General features: G+C 49.9%; 2 protein-coding genes across 7 annotated transcripts in view; one reads left to right on the plus strand and one right to left on the minus strand.

Annotated features, from left to right (window-relative positions):
- Positions 1 to 993: 993 nt before the first annotated feature.
- Positions 994 to 15,993, minus strand: LOC102696020 (retinol dehydrogenase 13). The gene is made up of 8 exons (XM_006641757.3): positions 15,890 to 15,993; positions 13,241 to 13,359; positions 9,640 to 9,774; positions 8,037 to 8,228; positions 5,903 to 6,064; positions 4,501 to 4,620; positions 3,643 to 3,847; positions 994 to 2,785 (listed from the first exon to the last, which is right to left on the minus strand). Exons 1-8 carry the CDS (start codon positions 15,988 to 15,990, stop codon positions 2,683 to 2,685), a joined length of 1,137 nt encoding a protein of 378 aa, XP_006641820.2. The 5' UTR covers positions 15,991 to 15,993; the 3' UTR covers positions 994 to 2,682.
- The window catches only part of pogzb (pogo transposable element derived with ZNF domain b), a 39,186-nt gene continuing 33,777 nt past the window's right edge, over positions 15,670 to 21,078 (plus strand). For 4 of the 6 annotated variants that reach the window (XM_069184840.1, XM_069184843.1, XM_069184844.1 and 1 more), the window contains exon 1: positions 15,670 to 15,894. The gene's annotated coding sequence lies outside the window, so the exon portion shown is untranslated. Of the gene's footprint in view, positions 15,895 to 16,249; positions 16,321 to 16,344; positions 16,649 to 21,078 lie in introns of those variants that run through there. The other 2 variants (XM_069184841.1, XM_069184842.1) reach the window with 2 other exon arrangements.

A 21,078-nucleotide genomic window follows, 5' to 3' on the forward strand; every position in this document is an offset into this window, starting at 1 on the left:
GCTGGTGTCTGTATATCACTTTTGATTCCAAAGCTCTCCAAAGTCCCTTTACACAGAGGAGGGGACCCACTGCACTCACCACGGACGTGCACCCCCATTGCAGAGGAGATCCAGCAGAGAAGTGAGCGCTGACCAGTGGTGACCAGCTGTAGGGTGGACAGTAGTCTCAGCTGGCCTGTCACTGGAGGTCATTAAGGCCTTTGTTGTCTGTGCACAGGTTCACACATGTGGTGCATTGGAGCCTTGATTGAGTAATTGATTAGATCATTGGGTGAAAGAGTGAGAGCCACATGCTCACATGGGGTTAATTTAGACTAGTGTGGTATATAAAGGGACTCTCGGGGGCTGGGAGGGGAGGAGGTGATGTTGGTTTAGGTAGATGAACATTTCTTCTCATACAAAGCCTTGCTGTTTGTTGTGACTTCATGTGCTCAGGATGCTTGAATGGAGGTAGGCCTCTCCTGTTACTTCACTAATGGAATGGAGGGGGAACTTCTGGGAGAGCAGACTTGCCCAAGTTCAGAGGGGGAAAGGGCTGGGACACCAGGGTAATTCCCCAGCTCTTGCGGGTGGTGCCTCAGGAGATGAACACTCAGCAACTTGGTGCACCACCTACAGGACAGTGTCTCCGGTCACCATACTGGGACATTGATGTGTGAATCCTCCTTCAGAGGAAAGTGTCACCTACTGGTTAATGTTCCCTCTAATTTTTAATGGCCTGTGTGTGCAAAAATTGAGTTGTGTAATTTTTTTTCCCCCTGTTACAGACTTGTGCACATTTAATTTAGTGTATATTAATGATTTCAGGTTTATGATTTTACATAGTTATTCTCATAGAAGCATAGAGATCCAAAAGACTGGGATAGCATCTTTAAAATTTGGTGAATTGTTTCCTATTGGATTAGGGGGTCTTAAATGCTGAACTAAGTCCTTTTCAGCCTTCAGAGGCTGGCGGTTGAATTGAACAGGAGACTTTTTTTTTTTGCCTGGTTTTGCTCTCGGGTGTTGGGTGATCTCGACTGCTCCAGTGAGAAGAGCTCTGCGGGACAGGCTGTAGACACCTGCTTTCGAGATGCCTTAATATGCACAGATTTCTAAATGGACATCCATATCAAACACAGGGAACAAGTAAAGGTTCTTTTCATGCTGAAAAGAGACACTGTGGAGCCTTCTTGCAGTGATCTGTACAGGCAATTCTACACATCTCTGTAATGCTATTTCCATCTATACATTCAGTTGTGAATTGTATTATGAGGCATGTAATCATGTAACTGAAGATAGGTGTGCTTAAGGGGACAATATTGCCAACAATAAGTCCTTGCACTTATTGTATAGCCCTTTAATTTCAAAGTGTGTCCTACAGGTCTCACCTGATTTATCACTAAATTGGAGCGTTCAAGATCAAGAACCCTTTTATATCAATCTATCCATTCTGAGTGCTTTATCCAGGTCAGGGCTGTGGTGGGGGAGCTGGAGCCTATCCCAGCATGCAACAGGCACAAGGCCATCTCTAGTCTGGACAGGATTCCAGTCCATTGCAGGAGGGCTACTTTCCCCAGAAGCCTTTGGGTGGGCGGTGTGGGGGGGGGGGGAACCAGAGCACCTGGAGTAAAAAACCATGCAAACAGGGGGGTGAACATACAAACTGCATGTAGAAGGCAAGCACCCCAGGTCTGGCCTTGAACCCAGCACCCCGGCTCTGGAAAGCAGTAATGCTCTCCACTGATCTGCCCAACCCTTTGAAGTATGGACTTTTTTTTTTCTTCTCATATAGGTTCTAGACAACCTCTTCCATATTCTGCACAATGCAATTACAGGTTTAACATTCCAATTTTCCAATTGGGGAAAACATTTCTGGCATAACAGACCAGATGATTTATAGGAAAAACACTGATAAAGGTTGTTTCCCATCTATAAGTTCATCACACACTTCCTTCACTCTTGACTGTTAATGTTCCACTTCCTCTGGTATTTAGTACAATGAACAGTCAGGGGCTGCTCAGTTCTGTGTATTTAAACTTATCAGCAAAGGTATTCCTAGACAGGATGTGGCACAATTGTTTAAATCTCTACACTGATTAAAAAGGTTTGCCTTGCTTTTATTTTCTTTGTCTCATCTCCAGTTAAAGAGCAGCCTGTGTCCTTCAACTTGAACAGGGCTTTATGACCAATCAGGGGTTGCAGTCTGAGTCCGAGCGCATTGGATGGCTGCAGTCTGGGCTGGTGGGTTTGGAAACTGCGCTGCAGTTAATCCAGGCTGGAACAATACAGGGATGTGCCGTGAAAGTTTTCCCAGGAGTTGCAAGGTTCAGATATCGGTCTGGATAGACCACAGCTTCCTGGGAAGCTGAAATGTGTTTAGTGCAAGAGCAGAATAGATTTTTAATGTGTTGCTTTGCAAAAAAAGGCAGGGGTCTAGTTCTCTCAGAACAATCGCAGAGTGCCCCATTGTGAAGGACACAGGCAATGCACGGCTCTCCGGATAAGGAACTGCCCGGATTGTCATGCATGCTCCTTCTAGAAACTTTGCCAAAACTATGACTTCCTCCAGGGAGGAATGGGAGAAATGGAGGGTTGGACTCTGGGGTTCCAGCACATCCGTGTCCCAGGGCTATCGAGAACAGTAAGCTGGCTGGGGGGTCCCCTGCAAGGCCCTGGGTGGGCGTTGCAGGAGGTCAAAGGTCAGTCGTCCGTCGGGCCCACGAGTTTGGCGCTGAGCTCCCACAACTGTCTGGCAGCCTGGTGGTCCTTCCCTTCCGGAGCTGGCTGCTTGAGGGCGCAGTCACTGATGCAAAGACAAGAGGCGCAGTGTCACGGCCGGAGCCCCAGTTTTTTTTAATCCTGAAACAAGATTTGCTCCCACCACCACCACCACCGTTCATCATGCTAAAAGCAAAACTCCTCAAGCTTCAAACTGGGTCAGCGCAGGGACAAGAACTGGTTTATTTAGCCCTGTGAAGCGGAAAGAATTAGGGGAGAAAAACATTTTGGCTGCAGTGCCTTCATCCTTCATCAGGTGTGTATGAAGGTGGAGTGTCCCCCATCCTAGTCTTGGGGAAGGTCAACCTTCTAAATCTTGAGCTGAAGTAATTTAGTCTCTGTTTAGGCAGAGGAGGGAAAAAAAAAACATACAGAGGCTCCAAGCAACCTGCTGGCTCGGTTTAGGATTCATTAATCTACAGAGCTCAGCTGCAGTGAAACGCAGTAGATGTTGGGGGGAGGTCCCCACAACCAGAATTGGGGAACCCCTACCGATCTAATGGGTTCTCTCTAACAAGAGAGGCCACAGCCAAGGAAAAACAAAAAGTGTTATTTCCAAGTCGTGTTTTGGAAGTCGTGTTGTTCTCGTTTGCTCACTGTGACAGAATGCCAGGGCATTTTCCCAAACTGCTCCAAAGGGCAAAAAAACACTTTCTGCAAATGCAGTACATGTGCTTCTGCTGGCTGGGGAGCTTTGCTTTTTTCATCCCCCCTCCCCAATGACCGCGGGGAGTGCAGAGCTGGCTCTGGAGGAAGGAAGGGGCCAGCGTCCCCACATTTGAAGGGCGGAGACAAGCTTCAACATTTTGCAACCAAGCACAGCAGAGGAACCGGAAGAGGCTCTGGTCCGTGCCCTGTCTCCCACAGCCCGCCCTCCTCTACCTGAAGTAGCAGCCCGAGTACTTCTCTAGCCCTTCAGTCACAGCGCAGTAGATGGAGGTCTGGGCTCCCTCCGCAGGGGTCTTCATGAGGAGCAGAGAGGGGCCCGAGACGATCGCCTTCAGCAGGGGGTACCCCGTCAGCACGTGGCGGCCCAGCTCTGTGCGGATCACCCCGGGGTGAAGGGAATAGGAGGTCACCCCACTTCCTGCGGAGCAACACAGGCAGGGGGAGAGGAAGTTATGGCACAGCGCTGCGATCACACCATCTTATGGAAGACGTGCAGAGTGGTGCCAGGAAATCGCGGATCAGTGGGTACGGGACTCTGCTGCAATCGGATGAGGATAGGATAGTACTGCCTCAATCCCACAACGGGACACTGAAGCCAGAGGATCCCGTGTCTCTCATGGAGCAGAGTAGGTGGCTGTCACCAGCTCCTCTAATCCGTGTCCAAGGGCCAGCATGTTTCCACTAGAGGGGGGAGCTTCAGGACTAACGTCTCTTAATGTCACGTGTGTTTGAACTTTCTAGCTTCCCTCGCTCAGCTTTCGTAAATGGATGCTAGTCAAGATATATGAGGTAAACAACCCCAGCAAGGGAGGAAAAGAAAACTGTACCTTTGTTGATAAGAATTTAATAATACTGACCCCCCCGTCCTGCTCTCTGCTGGCACTGCAGGGCCTCGTGCCCACACTGACCCCATCCTTCTCTGTGCAGTGCCTCGTGCCCATAATGATCCCATCCTTCTCTCTCCAGTGCCTTGTGCCCACACTGACCCCATTCTGCACTCTGCAGGGCCTCGCGCCCACACTGGCCCTCTCCTGCTCTCCGTTCACTGCAGGGCCTCCTGCCCACACTGACCTTGCATCCTCCGAGCCAGCTCCCTGGAGAAGAGCAGCACAGCCAGTTTGCTCTGCCGGTAGCTCACCAAGGAGCTGTAGGGCGTCTTGTCAAAGAAGACGTCGTCGAAGTGAATCTGGCCTGCGGGGGGCGAGAAGAGTAGCCCAGTTGAATCTGTGGAGATGCCACCTGCATTCACAATACAGACATAAAAACCGCTGCCTACAGGGACTAGAATAGAAGTTCACCTCGGGTCTCAGTAAGAAGTACCTTCTACCATCTTTCACTACAGGCACGGCACTGAGATCCATTAGAACGAACACATTTTTGATTGCAGACCACATTCCATGGACAAAGCACTTTCCACAGGGAAAAATAAGAGTACAGATGAAAATCAGTACAGGAACTAAAATCCTGGGTGCCAGAATTGCATGATATATTATCTATCCACCCGATTTGGCATTTCTTTCCTTTGGAAGGTTGCAGAAGTGAACAAGCGTCTCTTTTGGCACCTGCAGAAAACCCCATGTGCACGTGATTAGAACATGCATGCTCCACACAGACAGACACACCCATGAGTATATGTGTCATTCAGTGCGATAGCGTCCCATCCTGGGTGTATCATTTTGCTTGCTGGGATAGGCCCCAGCTCCCCCACAGCCCTGAATTGGATAAAATGGATAGACGGAAGTCTTTAATTTCGATTTGAAAGCTGCAGATTTGATGTTCCTCGTCTCCACATTAACTTGCCATTTAGGACTCAACCTAGCAAACTCTTGCTCTGAGACGGCAGCATGAACAGACGGTTTGTAATGTCATGGTGCAGCATTGCTTCAGAGATGTTGGTCCTCCTGCTGCTTGATCAGGACTAGTGCCAGCACCCTGGTTTTTATCTCCAATCCCAGTACTGCTGAGAAACGGCTTCAGAGTATTGACAAGGGGATTGATTGGGCAGTGCGTTCTCCGCCTGACCTGAGCGGGACTTCTATTCTGTTTCTGGAAAAGCTACTTGCGTTCACTTCCCTTCCTCTGCCCGGTTGCCCCAGTCTGTTGATCTGAAATGGAATTAGAGGGGCACCTCTAATATAAGGAGGCACTACTTTACATAAAGTGTGGAACAAGCTACCCAGCCATGTCATTGAAGCTGATAAATGGACATCACTGTTTATTTCAGAACATTTTGGCTTTAGTCCACATGGTTTTTAAGGTATATTAGCCTGGAAGGCCTTGGGGATAAGGCAGTCAAATGTCCTTGAGCAAGGAATGCTGGGAATGTGTTGTTTCTCTAACAGGTATAGCAGTGGAGGCTGTGTTTTAGTCTATTGCTACTGCAGAATTTGTGCGCCTCAACCCTGTGGATTACACCAGGAAGTAAATGCGCTAGGAGACAAGGGCAAAGGGGCGGGGAGAGGGATGGGCTTACCGCCTTTGTGAGCGATGCTGGACACATTGACCACCCGGCTGGGGGCGGAGCTCTTCAGCTTTCCCAACAGCTGATTGGTCAGTAAGAAATGGCCCAGGTGATTGACGCCCAGCTGCATCTCGAACCCGTCTTCTGTGGTCCATTTGGGACACATCATGACACCTGCGAGGAGCCGAAACAGGTACCAAGAAAGAGGAAGCCACTGTTAATAGGCTCCAGCTGACTGGAGCCAGCCATCGTTTTTAGATTGGGTCCTGCTGGGTCTTCCCCTCCACAGCTTTCACAGGACAACTTCTAAACAAACCGGAGTTTTAACGGGATTGCTCCTTCTCCGTCGTTATCTGCTCATCGTGTTGCTTTTGATTTTCTCACTGTGCTTGAGGTCCTGAAGAGGGTCAGATCTTGGCCTTGATTGACCTTGCCCTCTTTCACAACACAGACTTATACTGTATTCTGTAAAGGAACTGTGGCAAGGGCCTGCGCTTCTATAATGATGACTAATTAATTCATCTGAGACCCATGTCAGTGACTGATATTTTGCACTCATTTACACAGCTTCCTTCTTTCCTTTATTGTCCCAGATGGGGAAATTAGCTTTACAGGGAGGTAAAAAAACATAATTCATCTAACACCCCGTGAACCTATTGACAAATAAGAGACATGCATGTTTGAAGAACAAAACTACACATACAGCAAAATTTACAATCCTTCATTTAAATGATTGCAGCCAAATTAAGCAGGTTAATAGCCATGGAAAAAAAAAGTAACTTGGTTCTATTGCTCTTGCATATAGGCAGTCTAAATCAATGCCCAGATGGAATTAATCAGATTCATTGTGCAAGGGGTGGTTAGGATAGTCAGTGAATATATTGGCCTACTGCACTAATTGTTTAACAATAATGTCTGACAGCTGGAGTTGTTGTGCACCAATCTTGCTGGCTACCTTCACAATCCTGCTGTCTGTTTTTAGTGTGTGTCTTCAGTTCATCAAACCCAGTCACTGCAGTAAATGTGAGGACAGGTTCACTGAAAGTGCTGTAGAATAAAGTCATCGTTGTAGCACGCACATTAAAAGAGCAGGGTTTTCTCCGGGAGAACAGTTGCAGTTGGCTCTTCTTACACATGGCATCCATGTTTTCCTCCAAAGTGAGCTTGTCATCTACAATAGTGCCAAGATATTTAACACTTTCATGCTCCTCAGTGATAGCTGGGTATTGTGCTGGGACAAATTGAGTGGACCAACTTGCTCAAGAGTACAAGAGCTGGGATTTGAACCCGCAACCTCCTCCTCCATACTGCTGCCCCCTGCCCCAGCTCAGTCCCTCCTAGCACCCTGTGCTGCTAGGGCATGTTCTTTAACTCATCCCCAGAACCTTTTGAATCCGTCCCACTAGCAGTGTTAAGGACTGCTGGCTGTTCTCCCACACACCGTGCCCCTGCTAGGTCAGTATCCTCTCCGAGCCATAGAAGTGCATTAGGACAGAGCTCATCCTGGCTTCCTGTAGCCACCAGCGGACCAGAGAGAGGACAAGGAACCCATTTCAGGGGTCACCCCCCACGAAAAAAGTGGCTGAGTTCCCACTTATGGATGCAACAGCAGGGATTGAACCCACAGGCCACCAGTCACAAGACCACAGACTTACCTGCTTTGCTACAGTGCCCCTCATGGCCGTTCATAGCCTTTGTCAGCAGCTGTACTGGCGTCCTTTGAATGAGATGTAAAACTGAGGTCCTGACTCTCTGTGGTCATTAAAAATCTCAGGGTGTTTCTTGAAAAGAGTAGGGGTGTTACCCCAGTGTCCTGGTCAAATTTCCCCCTGGCCTTTACCAGTCATGGCCTCCTAAGAACCCCCATCTCTGAACTGGCTTCATCACTCTGCTCTCCTCCCCACTGAGAGCTGGTGTGTGGGGGGCAGACTGGAGCATCATCCAGGTGGGGGATACACACTGGTGGTGCTGGAGGGGATCCCCATGACCTGTGAAGCGCTTTGAGTGGAGTGTCCAGAAAAGCGCTATAGAAGTGAGGATTATTATTGTTTCCAATCCACTGTGTTCCACCTCTGGCCTTTACATGCAGAGGGGCGGAGGTCTCCGCCATCGAGGAGGCACGGGGCCGGCGCTCAGCAGGTCTTACCGGCGTTGTTGATGAGCACGTCCAGCCGCTCCTCGCTGGCCAGGTAGTCCCGGGCGAACTGGCGCACGGAGCAGAGCGACGCCAAGTCCAGGTGGCGCACTGCCACGTTCCCGTTGCCCGTGGTCCGGCGGATCTCGGCGGCCGCGGCTTCGGCCTTGGCCAGGTCCCGGCAGGCGATGACCACACGGGCACCTGGAAGGGAGAGGTTCTGCGGGGGAGAACTGTGGCCGCTATACATGGAGTGTGCGCGTGGGCGCCCCCTCCTGGAAACAGGAGAGAAGCCTGCCTCTCTCACAGTCAAGATACAAAAAAACATGTCCCGTCTGGCTTGAGCAAGTCTTTCAAGTTTTCAGCCTCTCTGTAGCCAGGGGGCGATATTGCTCCAGAATCAAGCAAAACTGTCAAGAACAACTTGTGTTTTAAAAAGCATGGAATAATTCCAAACTGGCAGGCTTCCTAACTACTTCACATTTGGAAAAGACAAGTTTAAGAGCTCTAGTTGCTTGATGGGGACTGTGTAGCATAGTAGGCAAGTCACTGGACTCATGACGGGCGGGGGGTTACAGGTTCAAGTCCCAGCTGTGAAACACTGCCTTAGAAATGAGGGGGCAGTGCAGCATAGCAGGTAGATCTCTGGTCTCATGACTGAATGAGCTTCTCTACCCCAGTTGCTGGAGTACCCTGACTTATTTAACAATCCGAGAGGTAGCCAGAGGGCCTGAGCTTCCTGTTTTAGGGTGTCTAGCAGACAATTATTTCCAGGAGATATTCCCATCAAAGTCTGGCAAAAGAACAAGATGGACGATTATTCTTTCTTTATCTGGTTGATGCTTTAATTCAAAGCGATGTACATTGGCTGTAGTTCATTCAGTTTGGTATTTAAGTGAAGTTAAGAATGTGCAAGAGTACACCAGCTTGTTGCCCTGCGAGTCGAACCCCCAGCCTTTCAGAATACAGAGTCCTAATCGCTACTCCCCACTGCTGCCTCGGGACACATCACTTGACTGTCTCAGTGCTATTGTATCTCACTGGTCTCATCCCTTTTCAGTTTCTGAAACTCTTCCACTTTGCACCGTTAGGTGACATTGTTCTTGTAAAAAAAAAATAGTTTCAGGCATTGCCCAACTTGATATTGGCAACGGTGAAAGATACATGTAAGCTACAAGGCTACAGTAAAATGTATCCATTGCTACAGTACCACATGCAGAGAAGGAAGAGAGGGGAATTAAGAGAGAATGTAGCCACTGCCTCCCGACAAACACAAGTGTCAGGGCCGTTCACCTCTGGACATGCTGCAAGCTCTATGGTGCCTTATACAGCAGGTGAGTTAAATCTGATTGGAGGAGAGGCCTGTTTCTCAGTGACATCATCGCCAGTCTGCAGGTACCCAGCAGGTCCCTGGATGCTGCTGTTTGTACTGAAGGTCAAGTGAACCCTGTCCACAAGCCCCAACCCCAGCAGTGCTGTGGGGTGAATCCTGAATCGCCTCATGACCGTGGGGACCCGGGTTCGAACCTGCAAGCGCCTGGACCACAGGGCTCGACCTGGGCCTTCCACGAGCTCCTATACCGGCCGAGCCAGGCGGGGGTCGGCGGCGCTTTACCTCTGCGGGCCAGGTCGCGCGCCGTCTCTTTGCCGATGCCCGTGTTGGCCCCTGTGATCAACACCGTCTTCCCGTCCAGGCGGGCCCGGCTCCGGCACACACCACCCGAGATCCACTTCCGGAGGAGAACCAGACCTGGAATGCAGGGGATATGACTGTAGGGCCAAGTGTCCTCAGAACCTCCTTGATTCAAAGTATCTGGGATACATCAGGATAGTGATTGGGCAGGTTACCAGATTTCACCCTCCTGCTTAAACGCTACTACTATTATTATTATTATTATTATTATTATTAAGATGCAAGGGCTTAGGGAAGGTGACTCTTGAATATTCTTAGGGACAGAATTCCAGAGTTCTGGGACATAGCTTAATGTACTGCAGCTTGTAGCATGCTGCCCCAGCCCTCTCTGTGTTTTTCCATGTTATTACATGATTGCTTTACTGTGACTGTACTTCACTTTCCTGGGCCTTTACCAGCGTCAACCACATCCTGCATCCATCACAGCCGCCGATTTACAAAAGGCTGCCTGAGGGGTGTCATTGGACTGATCACTGACTTAGGCTGCCTCAGCAGTGCAACGGATTTCCCAACATTGCATCGACGTTACCCACTCACTGATCACAGCATTTCTCGCAAACTGCCGAAACGGCAAGAAAACCCCCTACTCCCCCACTGGAGGGCCGCAGGTTTTACAGGGGTTCGAATTCCCTGATGACTGCAAACTTGGAATCTGGTGCCATTCAGAGACCAATTACGTCAATAATGGCCTCAACGGAGCCGTCGAGAGCTCAGGTAGGAAGAGAACAGGCCCCGTGTAGCTCTTTGAGACCAGGAGGGAGGTGGACAGCATGAAAACAGAAGAAACACTCTTTAGAATCCAGAAATTATTCCAGTGGCTCTTCTGTGAACTTTCCATAAGGCATCAACTTTCTTTTGTATGAGCTGGCGGATTCAGCTTGGGACCCAGTATCTTGAAAGAGTTCTTAGTCTCTTAATTGGACAAACACAGCTTCCCATGCTAGGCTCTCGGCACCCTGATTCGCTCTGGTTTCATGCTCTTTGATCTTCTCAATTTGCACACACTGCCACTTACTTCCAAAAGAGTTAATTACACCTCATGAAATGTTCTGCTCTGAAACGGTTACCTTTGTGAAGGTAACGAGCTAAATAAATTCCTTCAGCACTGCATGAAAGCCGGTGAAAAGCTCTAGATAAGCAGGTCGTGAGTTCACTTAAGGGTCCTGTTATCCTTAATGTTGTGTTCAGAATTTAGAGAAACGCTAATGTTACAGTTGATTTAGACACAAGGCAATGTTAAACTACATAAAATTGTTTAAATAATAATAACTCACAACTGGCAATCCACTGAAGCTCAGCAGGTGTGAGCCTGGTCAGTACCTGGATGGGAGACTCCTGGGAAAAACTAAGGTTGCTGCTGGAAGAGTTTTTAGTGGGGCCAGCAGGGGGCGCTCACCCTGCGGTCCATGTGGGTCCTAATGCCCCAGTATAGTGACGGGGACACTGTACTGTAAACAGGCACCGTCCTTCGGATGAGACGTAAAACCGAGGTACTGACCCTCTGCGGTCATTAAAAATCCCAGGGTGTTTCTCGAAAAGAGTAGGGGTGTATCCCCGGCGTCCTGGCCAAATTTCCCATTGGCCCTTACCAATCATGGCCTCCTAATAATCCGCGTCTCTGAACTGGCTTCATCACTCTGCTCTCCTCCCCACTGAGAGCTGGTGTGTGGGGAGCGGACTGGCGCATCATCCAGGTGGGGCTGCACACTGGTGGTGGTGGAGGGGATCCCCATGACCTGTAAAGCGCTTTGAGTGGAGTGTCCAGAAAAGCGCTATGTAAGTGGAAGCAATTATTAATTATTATTAACTGTTCATAAGAGTGTGAGTATTAACCAAGTGACCTGGCTGCAATCTCTGTGTCTTTGGGATTTTGTTCCACATCTACTGCTAATTGGCCGGGATTATGAAATCCTTAATCACACGGGCTGTTTGGTTTTCATACTGTACTAAGGTCTCAGCTTTGGAAGTAATCAGCACTGTTAATGTATTTTTCTTCCAGTTGGAGCCATTTACACAGGCATTTTACTGAAGCAATCTGAATGATGTCCCTCTCTCAAAGAGACAGATCTGCCAAGGACTGGTCCCAAACCTATCAGTTTGCAATCCAGACTCTCTGCCACTCCTCCTGCTTGCTCAACAACCAGCTCCTTTATGTGTATTTTTACCAGGGTGCTTTGCGAACACAATCTCTATTTCATCTGGGTGTAAAATAGTCGCTGTCACATCCAATAAGATTTCTGAACACCTCATTGTCCGTCAGTGAGCGACACATCCACGCAGACGGCAATGACACTGTGACAGGCACTCGGATTATAGAATTTCACACTGTCTAGCACCACTGATTACACTTCCCCTTGAAACCACTGTCACAGCCGAGAGGAATTCTGAATCCCAGCTCCTGGCCAAGGGGTGGAAGATGACGTCTCAATCTCTCTTACTGTCCAGAGGCCGGAGCTGTTTTTTCTCCGAACAGCCAAGCGTTCAATTCTGGCTCGAACACGTGTAATTAAGAAGGAACCCTGCTGGAATAAAAGGCAGGAATTCCCAGACCCTGCTTGAGAAGCACTGGTCCGTTAGGAATTATTATTTTGGAATTCCGTCTAGGAGAGACTGATGCCTCAGAAACCTGGTATAGAAACACTCGGGTGAGCCAGGTCCTTAGACAATGACTCAGGGCTTCTCCTTTATATAAAACACCCTTTTAAAATAGTTCACGGACATATTTGTGTGTATCTCCCAACGCATTCACACATACTCCCAAGTATAATGGGAATCCACCTATATCAGGTGTTCCAGGACCGGTTCTGGGGTCCAGGGGACCCCCAAACCTACTGGTTTCTGTTCCCCTTAAGTTAAATAATTTAGCTTGAGTAATGTAAATAATTTAACCCTTAGTAGACCCCCAAAACAGAATTATTTTGTACCCTTAAATTGCATTTTAACTGTTTTCAATTCCTATATATCTAGGCTGTGTTCCAAGTATCTTGAAATATCCTTTCAGTACCACAGAGTGCGGCAAAGATTCTCAACAGGCAACCTGTTGGCTTAGTTCAGGATTTATTGAACTCTATTAGGTGACCTTTGCACTGTGCCCTGCAGATGCCTTTTCTTCTGGAGGTGAAACTTGAAGATGACGACTAAATATGATGATGACGACTGGAAACGCTACAGGAGCACGGACACGGCACGCACAAGCGAGTCTTTAAAACGGGGCCGGCCTACAAACTTTCGGATGACCCATTTTAGAATAGAAGTTACTACCAGAGTATGGTGTGCTACTGTACATCACTAAGATTTTTTTTTCAAATTAAAAGGCCTGTGCCCTAAAGCCGACCTTTTCAGCTGCCTCTAGCGCGTAAAACCAGTATTCCTTCATGATTTATTGATCAAAGAACGAATGAAAATCACGTTGATTTCGTATCCCCCCCAGAACCAAATCCTTGTGATATTTACGCCCCGGGACGCGAGGTTCGAGACGAGCCATCCTGCGTGTAAACGGCAGCCGGTCAGACGGGGGACTTACTGATCGCAGTCACGACGGTCACCGCCCCGCACCTGGTCAGTAGACTGAACCACTGCCCCTGGTCCCACATGTCTCCCAAGAAGAAGGGGGCGTCGCTCCCTCGGGGTACCTGGCACCAGCTGGGGTGAGGGGGGATAAGGAGAAAGAGGGGGTCTGTGGAAGGAAATTGCCCCCTGGGTTTCCGTCGGCCTTGAGAACGCGACCCGTTTCTGAGCTCTCCGAGCAGCGCGGCTATGAATAGTCCTAAGCGAGCTAAATCAGACCTGATTAGAGGCTTCCATAGTAGATTAATGACTAATTCGAGCGCAGGAACACTCGTTGCGTTATTTGCCCCGGCTCTCTGAATCCTCTGTTAAGACCGATTACTGCCAACAGTGCAGCTCTGCTCTGCGCGGTGACTGGGGCAGCCAGAGCCACTTCTTAGGGGGGTTTTGTCTCGAATGTGGGTGTTTGCGCAGAGAACAGCCACAAAAAATAAATACCTAAGCAGGCCCCAAATAATCCATTTCAAAAAATAGAACGAGAGTTCTTATTTTAAAGGGTTTAAAACACGGCCAGGTATGCCAAAATTAACACGTTATGACAGAGGTAATTTATTCTCTAGTTCAGCGACATATCTTTTTCACCGTTAAACCCAGATCTTGGACGCACGTGGACATCCTCCAGACATTCTGGAATAATCTGTGTTGAACCCAGAAAGGAAAATTGGAAGAATTAATTTGAGCGCTGCAAACCTCGCATTTTTCACGATCGCAGGAGTTGTATCGGGGCGAACTACGGCGTTGTATGTAGGTCAGATAAGAATGAGAACCGCCGAGCCCGTCTGAGCGATGTCCCGCTGTTCGCGGCTCAGAAATGATGCTTAGACCGCCATCCTCCCATTAACACAGTGCCTGACCGCACACTCACATGGGCGGTTTGTGCTAACGTGCTATAAAAGCATGGGTTTACATTCCATACATGATTTTTTTAAAACAAAATCGCGCCTGTTTTAAAACAATTCAATTCCCACAGCTGCTGAGCTTTCACAACTCAATAAAAAAACAAAAAGATCGAATCTAAAATGAAAACAAAATAACTACCACAATGTTTTTTTTTTCCTGAAGGCCTTCGTTGGGATGCCCGCTGACAAGAATATGCCAAATACTCTCGTGTTGGTTTGGGGCAACTGGGGTGGTCCTGCGCCAGCGAGCCGTTGGATAACGCATTTTGGTGTGTAGACTTATTCTCCTTTCAGTTTTTACGTAGCAGTTTTATTGATTTTCAAAATCACTGTTTAAATATTTCCCCGTGAAGGTGTGCAGCATAATGTTTATTTTGTCACCCCGACGACGCAGTAAAATACGTCCTATAAATGATGAAATAACGTACACTCGACCCATACGATCACAGCTGTTGCAAAGGTACATCTGTTTGTACTCTCCTGTCTCTAAAAATGTTAACATTTCGGAGGAACCACTGGCGTATTTGATTAACAAAACTGTCGTTACAGTTTAGAAAGTATTGCTGCAATAGAAAGGACACCGTTTGACGCAGTTCGCGCATTTTGCTTGTGGATGAAGCCGTTCCTGTCGGCCAAACCATTGTTCTGTGCAAAATCGTTGCTCCTCCGTCGTTTACGTTGGCAATATAACTCAATATTTCTCTTCTTAGAAACAGGATTTTGTGAGACTTTATTGTTATATAGACTTTCTTGTTTCATAAGGCCTACCACTTATTGTTGAGCGATTTTAGTAAAGGGAAATAATCGTCGTTTCTTAAATGGAAACCTTTCTGAAGTATCACCTTGGCCAAGTTTGGCCGCCATCTTGTTTTCTGTGGCTACATTTACTGTATTTTACACCCAATTAAAAATGATATGTGATACTGTGGATTTTATATTATTCGTGTATGGTTATTTAATAAATATTCATCGCCTGGATAGGGCGGAGTGTGATGTGTGTGGCCAAGGGGGAAATTTTATTTGGTGGATCAAGACCTCCACTGTGTTCCCCGTTGAGTATTCAAGATGTGATATCTTGATAGATGTAATATCTGATTGCGTTTCTTTTTCTTGACTCATGTTTTGCCGCATACTAAAATGGTGTATCATGTATCATTTCTTTCAAAATACCTCACAAAATGGACGCACTTAGTGGAAAGCATAGGGCCCCCCCAAAGCAAAATTGGTGCTTTTATTGAGACTTTTAAAAGTGTAGGTTCTCAAAATTTATATCAGTCCAATTGAGGGAAGTGTTTACACCTTACTATGTGATGTATTATTTTATTCCTCCCCCAAAATGGACACAAAAAGACCCGCGCGAGCCACAATAAAAGGAACTACTTCGAGAGATTCTGCTCGGGGCGGATTTTATTCGGCAGGGCCTCGGTGACGTCACCCCGCCCCCGCCCCTTTCGCGGCGCTCTCCTCCAATAAGAGCCGCGGGCTGGCAGGGAGGAAGTGACGTTGGCCTCACCAGCGCCGAGCGACAAAAAAAAAGAGAGGAGTGAGGAAAAAAAAAAATCGCCTGCCTGCCTGCCCCCAGATCGGGCTTATTTGTTTTCACCGGGTGGGCGAATCCCCGAAGCTTCCTCAGAATTTTAATTTTTTTTTCCTTCATTTTTTTTTTAAATTTTCCGTCGCCCACCGGGGAAGGAGGACAGACGTACGCGAGGTGAGTTTGTTGTGATTGTGTGGCGGGTATTGTTCCCTCTGGTGGCGTCGGAGCGCGCGGCTCATTGTCCTGCCGGGGGGACCCGTCTCCCCCCATCCCGACCGGCGAGCGCCCCAGCCCCGGAGCCCACGGGCACGCTGGCGTGTGCGTGTCTGGGAGAGGGGGGGGGGGACCCGGGGTTCCTTTAAAGGCGGCTGCCCCCGGTTTCGCGGGGGAGACGGCAGGCTGGCGTGTGTGCGCGGCGACGCGTCGGCCATGTTGGACGGGCTGTCCGGGCTGAGGAGGGAGCTGCTGGGTCTCTCCGCCCCCGCTGGCCGCCTGCGTGCTGGGTGCTACTTTAATTGCTCGCTGTGCAGGAGAAGCCTGGAAATGCGGCGCGATATTGGACTACAATGTGTAGCGTATAATGTGACTCGCACCAGCGCTGTGAGTGCAGGACAGTTTTTGCCTTGCGGGTTTATCACGTCATTGTTTCGTTTATTGTTTTTAAAAAGCCCTCAGTGCAAGTGTGCAGGGTGAAGATGGACGCTGCGTTCTGATAGGCTGCTGCGCGTATGACGTAAACGGCCCTTCATGTCGTGAGGTCAACTTTCTGCGAGGTCTCGACGTCACTCTGACGTCACCGGTGACAGAGTGAAACGGGCGGGCGTTTTTATAACGCACGGTGTTCGGTACAGGTTTTTTTTATTTGGCTCACAATTTCAGAACCAAACTCGCTCCGAGCCCGAGGATGGGAGGAGAACTGGAGTGTTATGTATGTGATTTTTCATTTTGCCGGATTGTGCACCCCAGGGTGGGAAATATTTGCTTTTACATCACTTCGGTTGTAGAAGTCCGAAGACAATTAATTCATTTGGTTGGTATATTATAAATAAAACAGGCCAGCAGCCATATCACCCTGCAACTCACAACTGGTAACCCACTGAAGCTAAGCGGGTGTGAGCCTGGTCAGTACCTAGATGGGAGACCTCCTGGGAAAAACTAAGGCTGCTGCTGGAAGAGTTTTTAGTGGGGCCAGCAGGGGGCGCTCACCCTGCAGTCTGTGTGGGTCCTAATGCCCCAGTATAGTGACGGGGACACTATACTGTAAACAGGCGCCATCCTTCGGATGAGACGTAAAACCGAGGTCCTGACTCTCTGTGGTCATTAAAAATGCCAGGGAGTTTCTCGAAAAGAGTAGGGGTGTAACTCTGGCATCCTGGCCAAATTTCCCATTGGCCCTCACCAATCATGGCCTCCTAATAATCCCCATCTATGAATTGGCTACATTACTCTGCTCTCCTCCCCACTGATAGCTGATGTGTGGTGAGCGTTCTGGCGCACTATGGCTGCCGTCGCCGGCAGCGAGGTCCAGCCCATAGAGAAGGGCGCCGTGTCCCCCCCTCCTCCTGGGCTGGACTGGTAGGCCGGAGGGATACGGTCTTCCGCACGTTTCCAAGGATCGACCTCTCACAGCTCAGGGACGGCGTGACTGTTCGCCAGGACAGTTTACAGGGTGGTGGTGGTAAATCCTGACCCAAGATCAATGCCTCAGCCGAGCTGGAGACCACAGGAGTCGGCTGTGTACTGGGGGACGCTGCACTCCTGTCTTGTCCACAACATACCCCCAAGATACCCCCCCGCACCTCTGCTCCTGGAACTTGGACAGCAGCTCCAGCATCTTACTGACGGTCTTCTTCTTGGCGGCGGGTTTCTGCGCGGGGCTCAGCCCCGAGGGGGGGTCGGCGGGCTTGGGGGGCAGGCTTTCCGCCTCCAGGGGCTGGGCCGGGGGCGGCAGCGCGGGGGCGTTCTTGGGCGCACCGGCCACCTTGGTCTGCACGGCGTACGCCCGGATGGTCACCTGGCGGAGGAGCACGGACAGGCTGGGCTGAGGAATATCTCAACTCAACGACAGCAGCAGCAGCAACAACAGGGGTGAATGTGGCTGATCAACAACACTCATCATAAGCTTTACCAATTCTGATTTCGTCTTACGGGAAAACTGAACACCATTTAGCAGTGGCGACTTCATGGGAGTGTGGAACAAGCTATACAGCTGATAGCTGATGTGTGGTGAGCGTTCTGGCGCACTATGGCTGCCGTCACATCATCCAGGTGGGGCTGCACATTGGTGGTGGTGGAGGGGAGTCCCCATTACCTGTAAAGCGCTTTGAGTGGAGTGTCCATATAAGTGTAAGTTATTATTATTATTATTATTATTATTATTATTATTATTACTGTGGTGCGAGTTACATTTTGTACGTTTGTGTGTTCTCTCAAGCCGGTCTTTTCGAGCAGGTTTCTAGAACTCTGCTTGAATGGTATCTCCCGGCGTAGAACCCCCCCCCCCCCCATAGAAGAAGTGGAATAATCCGAGTCCTTCTACAAAGAGTCACTCTGCAAGGATCTCTTTGCCAAACAGGTTTTCACAGTGATGAGTCAATGGAGTGGGTGTGATTTTAAACGGTTATGTGCGCGGCTCGTATTGTTAAATGCATTTTGCTTCTGCAGTGCAGCCTTGAAGATAAGGGAGGAGACTGCGGTTGAGATAATTGATGACAATTGTCCCCATCATACATCAGACCCCTTTAGCTCCCCCTTCAGTTTTTTATGTATTCAATTAAAAAAACAAACCTCGTAGCTCGACAGATGGGAGGTTGAAACTGCCAGGCACCGCGCTTCATCTTTTACAGAGAGCGCGTGCGGAATTGCAAAGGCACTGCGCCTCGTGATCGCTTATTGGAAGCCCACTGAGATAATGGCGGCTGCTTCTATGTCGGATCCCTACGAGATCCGCGTACGGGTGGGGATTCTCTCCAGGTGGGCCGTTCTGCACCGGCAGCCCCACCGTGCAGAAGATCGGGGGAGGAGAGCGAAGGGAGGGGGGCAGCTGTGGGGAGGCCAGGGAGCGTAAACCCAAGCTGTGGTCTTGCCAGGACACTGCGGGAGCCCACCTCCTCCTGTGTGCAGCCCCCTGCATCGATGGAGCGGTGTCCCTGGTCGCCAAAGTGGGATGTTGATTGGAAGAGCCGGTCTGTGGTCATGAGCGCCACCTTCTGGTCCAGCAGCACCGCTGCGGCAGCTGGCCTGCTTTCCCTGAGGGTCACCCATGCGAGAGGCGTTGTTTGTTTGTTTTTTTCTGTTGTCAGCGCACGTTCCTGCTCCATAATTTTACACTTCGAGTCTGTTCTGGCCTGTCCATGTGCATGAACTCGTGAGCCGCGGCGCAGAAGTCGGCGGTACGATGCTGGGTGACCCAACAACAGTTGTGTGGCGGAGTTAGTTCGGGCACGGTGACGTCACCGCCCTCCCTGCGCGTAGCAGGGGCCTCAGCCGCCCGGGCTGGGGGAGGTCTCCTTTAGCTCACTCGGCTGGTTCCCCGTTGCGTTACGCCGGAGACCCGGGTTCGTGCTGCGGGCCGGAACGGGTGGCGGAGGGCACGAGCCCGCGCGGGACCGCGATGGTCACACTGTATTTTCATCACGCTGCCCCAGTGGTCCACCAGCCCCCCCCCCCCAGACTCTATAGGGCGCTTGCCAGGGTCTGAGCTCCCCAGGTGGCCGGACGCTCCCCCCAGCGGTCAGTTGAAGAGCGGTGCAGGCCCGCTGGGTGAGGTTATGGGCTGAGGAACCGATGAGACATCGGACAACATCTTGGATCCCTGGAAAGTTGACTTCGAGGCTCAGATCGCGTACAAAAACGTAACCGCGCAGGGCAAGAAGAGAAAACAAAGCTTATGACCACAGTGGTGGGTCATGCCATTTGAGAAACTCGACTGCAATGTAAGGGAGTTACAATATTTGCTGGTTAAATGGTGTGGCGCGTTGTACAGTTCTTGAAGGTGCTTGGTCATGCGGTCTGGTTGTGCTGTAATAATAATCCTCGCACTGTTCTGGACACTCCACTCAAAGCGCTTTACAGGTCATGGGGATCCCCTCCAGCACCACCAGTGTGTATCCCCCCACCTGGATGATGCTCCAGTCTGCTCCCCACACACCAGCTCTCAGTGGGGAGGAGAGCAGAGTGGAAGCCAGTTCATAGAGGGGGATTATTAGGAGGCCATGATGGGTAAAGGCCAGGGGGGGATTTGGTCAGGACACTGGGGTAACACCCGTCACTAGCTGCCCCATGTGTGCAGAAGCTGCTGGGATCAGGGAATGTGTGAGGACAGGGACCGCTGGATTTCTGGAACGCTGCCCAGAGAAGTTTGTCTGGATACGTGTACTTGTGTGATTAGGTTTTGCTGCCTTTTTCTATAAGAACATCTGTGCAGTAGTTTTAAACAGATTTAGTCATGTTTTGCCCTCAAGCATCTTCTGAATGTTTAAAATCGGTGAGATAGCCCCCCCATGGTCCATACCCGAGCCAGATTTCCTACAAGACACAGCTTCTTGTTTCAGTCGGTCTCCTTGCCGGCTCTCAGTCGTCACCCCTTCCTTACGCGCTCCTGCTCCTCTCTCTGGGATCTCCTCTGAGCCCTGCGCTTGGTCTCGTCCTGAATCCCGCACCCACCTGTGTGACACATGGGGGGGTGGAGCAGGAAGAGGAGGATGACCGAAGACTAAAAGCGAAGCGCCCCCTGTTCATTCAAACGAAGCGTGCGTAGCCAAGGGGAATAATGTAGGAAAGTTATGCCGTGGAAGTGGCTGATCCAGGGTTAAATTATTTTCGGGGAATGAAATTGTGAAGAATGCCTTCTTTTGATGGCAAAGGGATCTTGAGTTTCTGTCTTCTTCAGTTTGGTGTTGTCGAAGCTAGTGACCTCTTCCACGTTTGGTTTGTCAGACATTTTAGCTGGATATTGAGGGATGGACAATGACTGCTGCGTTCATTGGTTTTTGTCCCCATCTGTGAACGAGTAAGCACAGCCCGGGTTTTTTTTTTCCCCCCACTCTTCAGAAGCAGCCACCGTTCCACATCGGCAGGATAAATACTCGCTGGGCAGGCCGAAGAGCCTTGCTGTCCTGCTGCTCGTAGCTCATTGATCAGAGCTGATCGGTATTGCATCGTCTGGTATGTCTTGAACTGTTTGGGGGTGTCGCATTTTATACAGCTGCCCCCGGGCGCCCCCCCTGGCACCGGCTCGATGCCAGGCGTTCTTGACGCAGGAGACGGACGAGGTGGTGAAACCCGTCTGAGAGATCGCCTGAGGGGCCGGGGGGCAGGGCAGGCCATGCCCAGCGATCCAGGGTGGAAGCGCTGTGG

Source organism: Lepisosteus oculatus, chromosome 27 (assembly GCF_040954835.1).
Source record: "Lepisosteus oculatus isolate fLepOcu1 chromosome 27, fLepOcu1.hap2, whole genome shotgun sequence".
Classification (NCBI taxonomy): Eukaryota; Metazoa; Chordata; class Actinopteri; order Semionotiformes; family Lepisosteidae; genus Lepisosteus; species Lepisosteus oculatus.

Bases quoted from the DNA above. Each gene is read 5' to 3' on its own strand.
- LOC102696020 (XM_006641757.3), bottom strand. From the start codon at position 15,990: ATGGGGGGAGACGGGTCCCCCCGGCAGGACAATGAGCCGCGCGCTCCG. The intron at 13,360-15,889 runs GTACGTCTGTCC...CCCTCACCCCAG, and splicing joins TCACAACAAACTCACCTCGC to CTGGTGCCAGGTACCCCGAG. The intron at 4,621-5,902 runs GTAAGCCCATCC...CGCCCCCCGCAG, and splicing joins CAGCATCGCTCACAAAGGCG to GCCAGATTCACTTCGACGAC.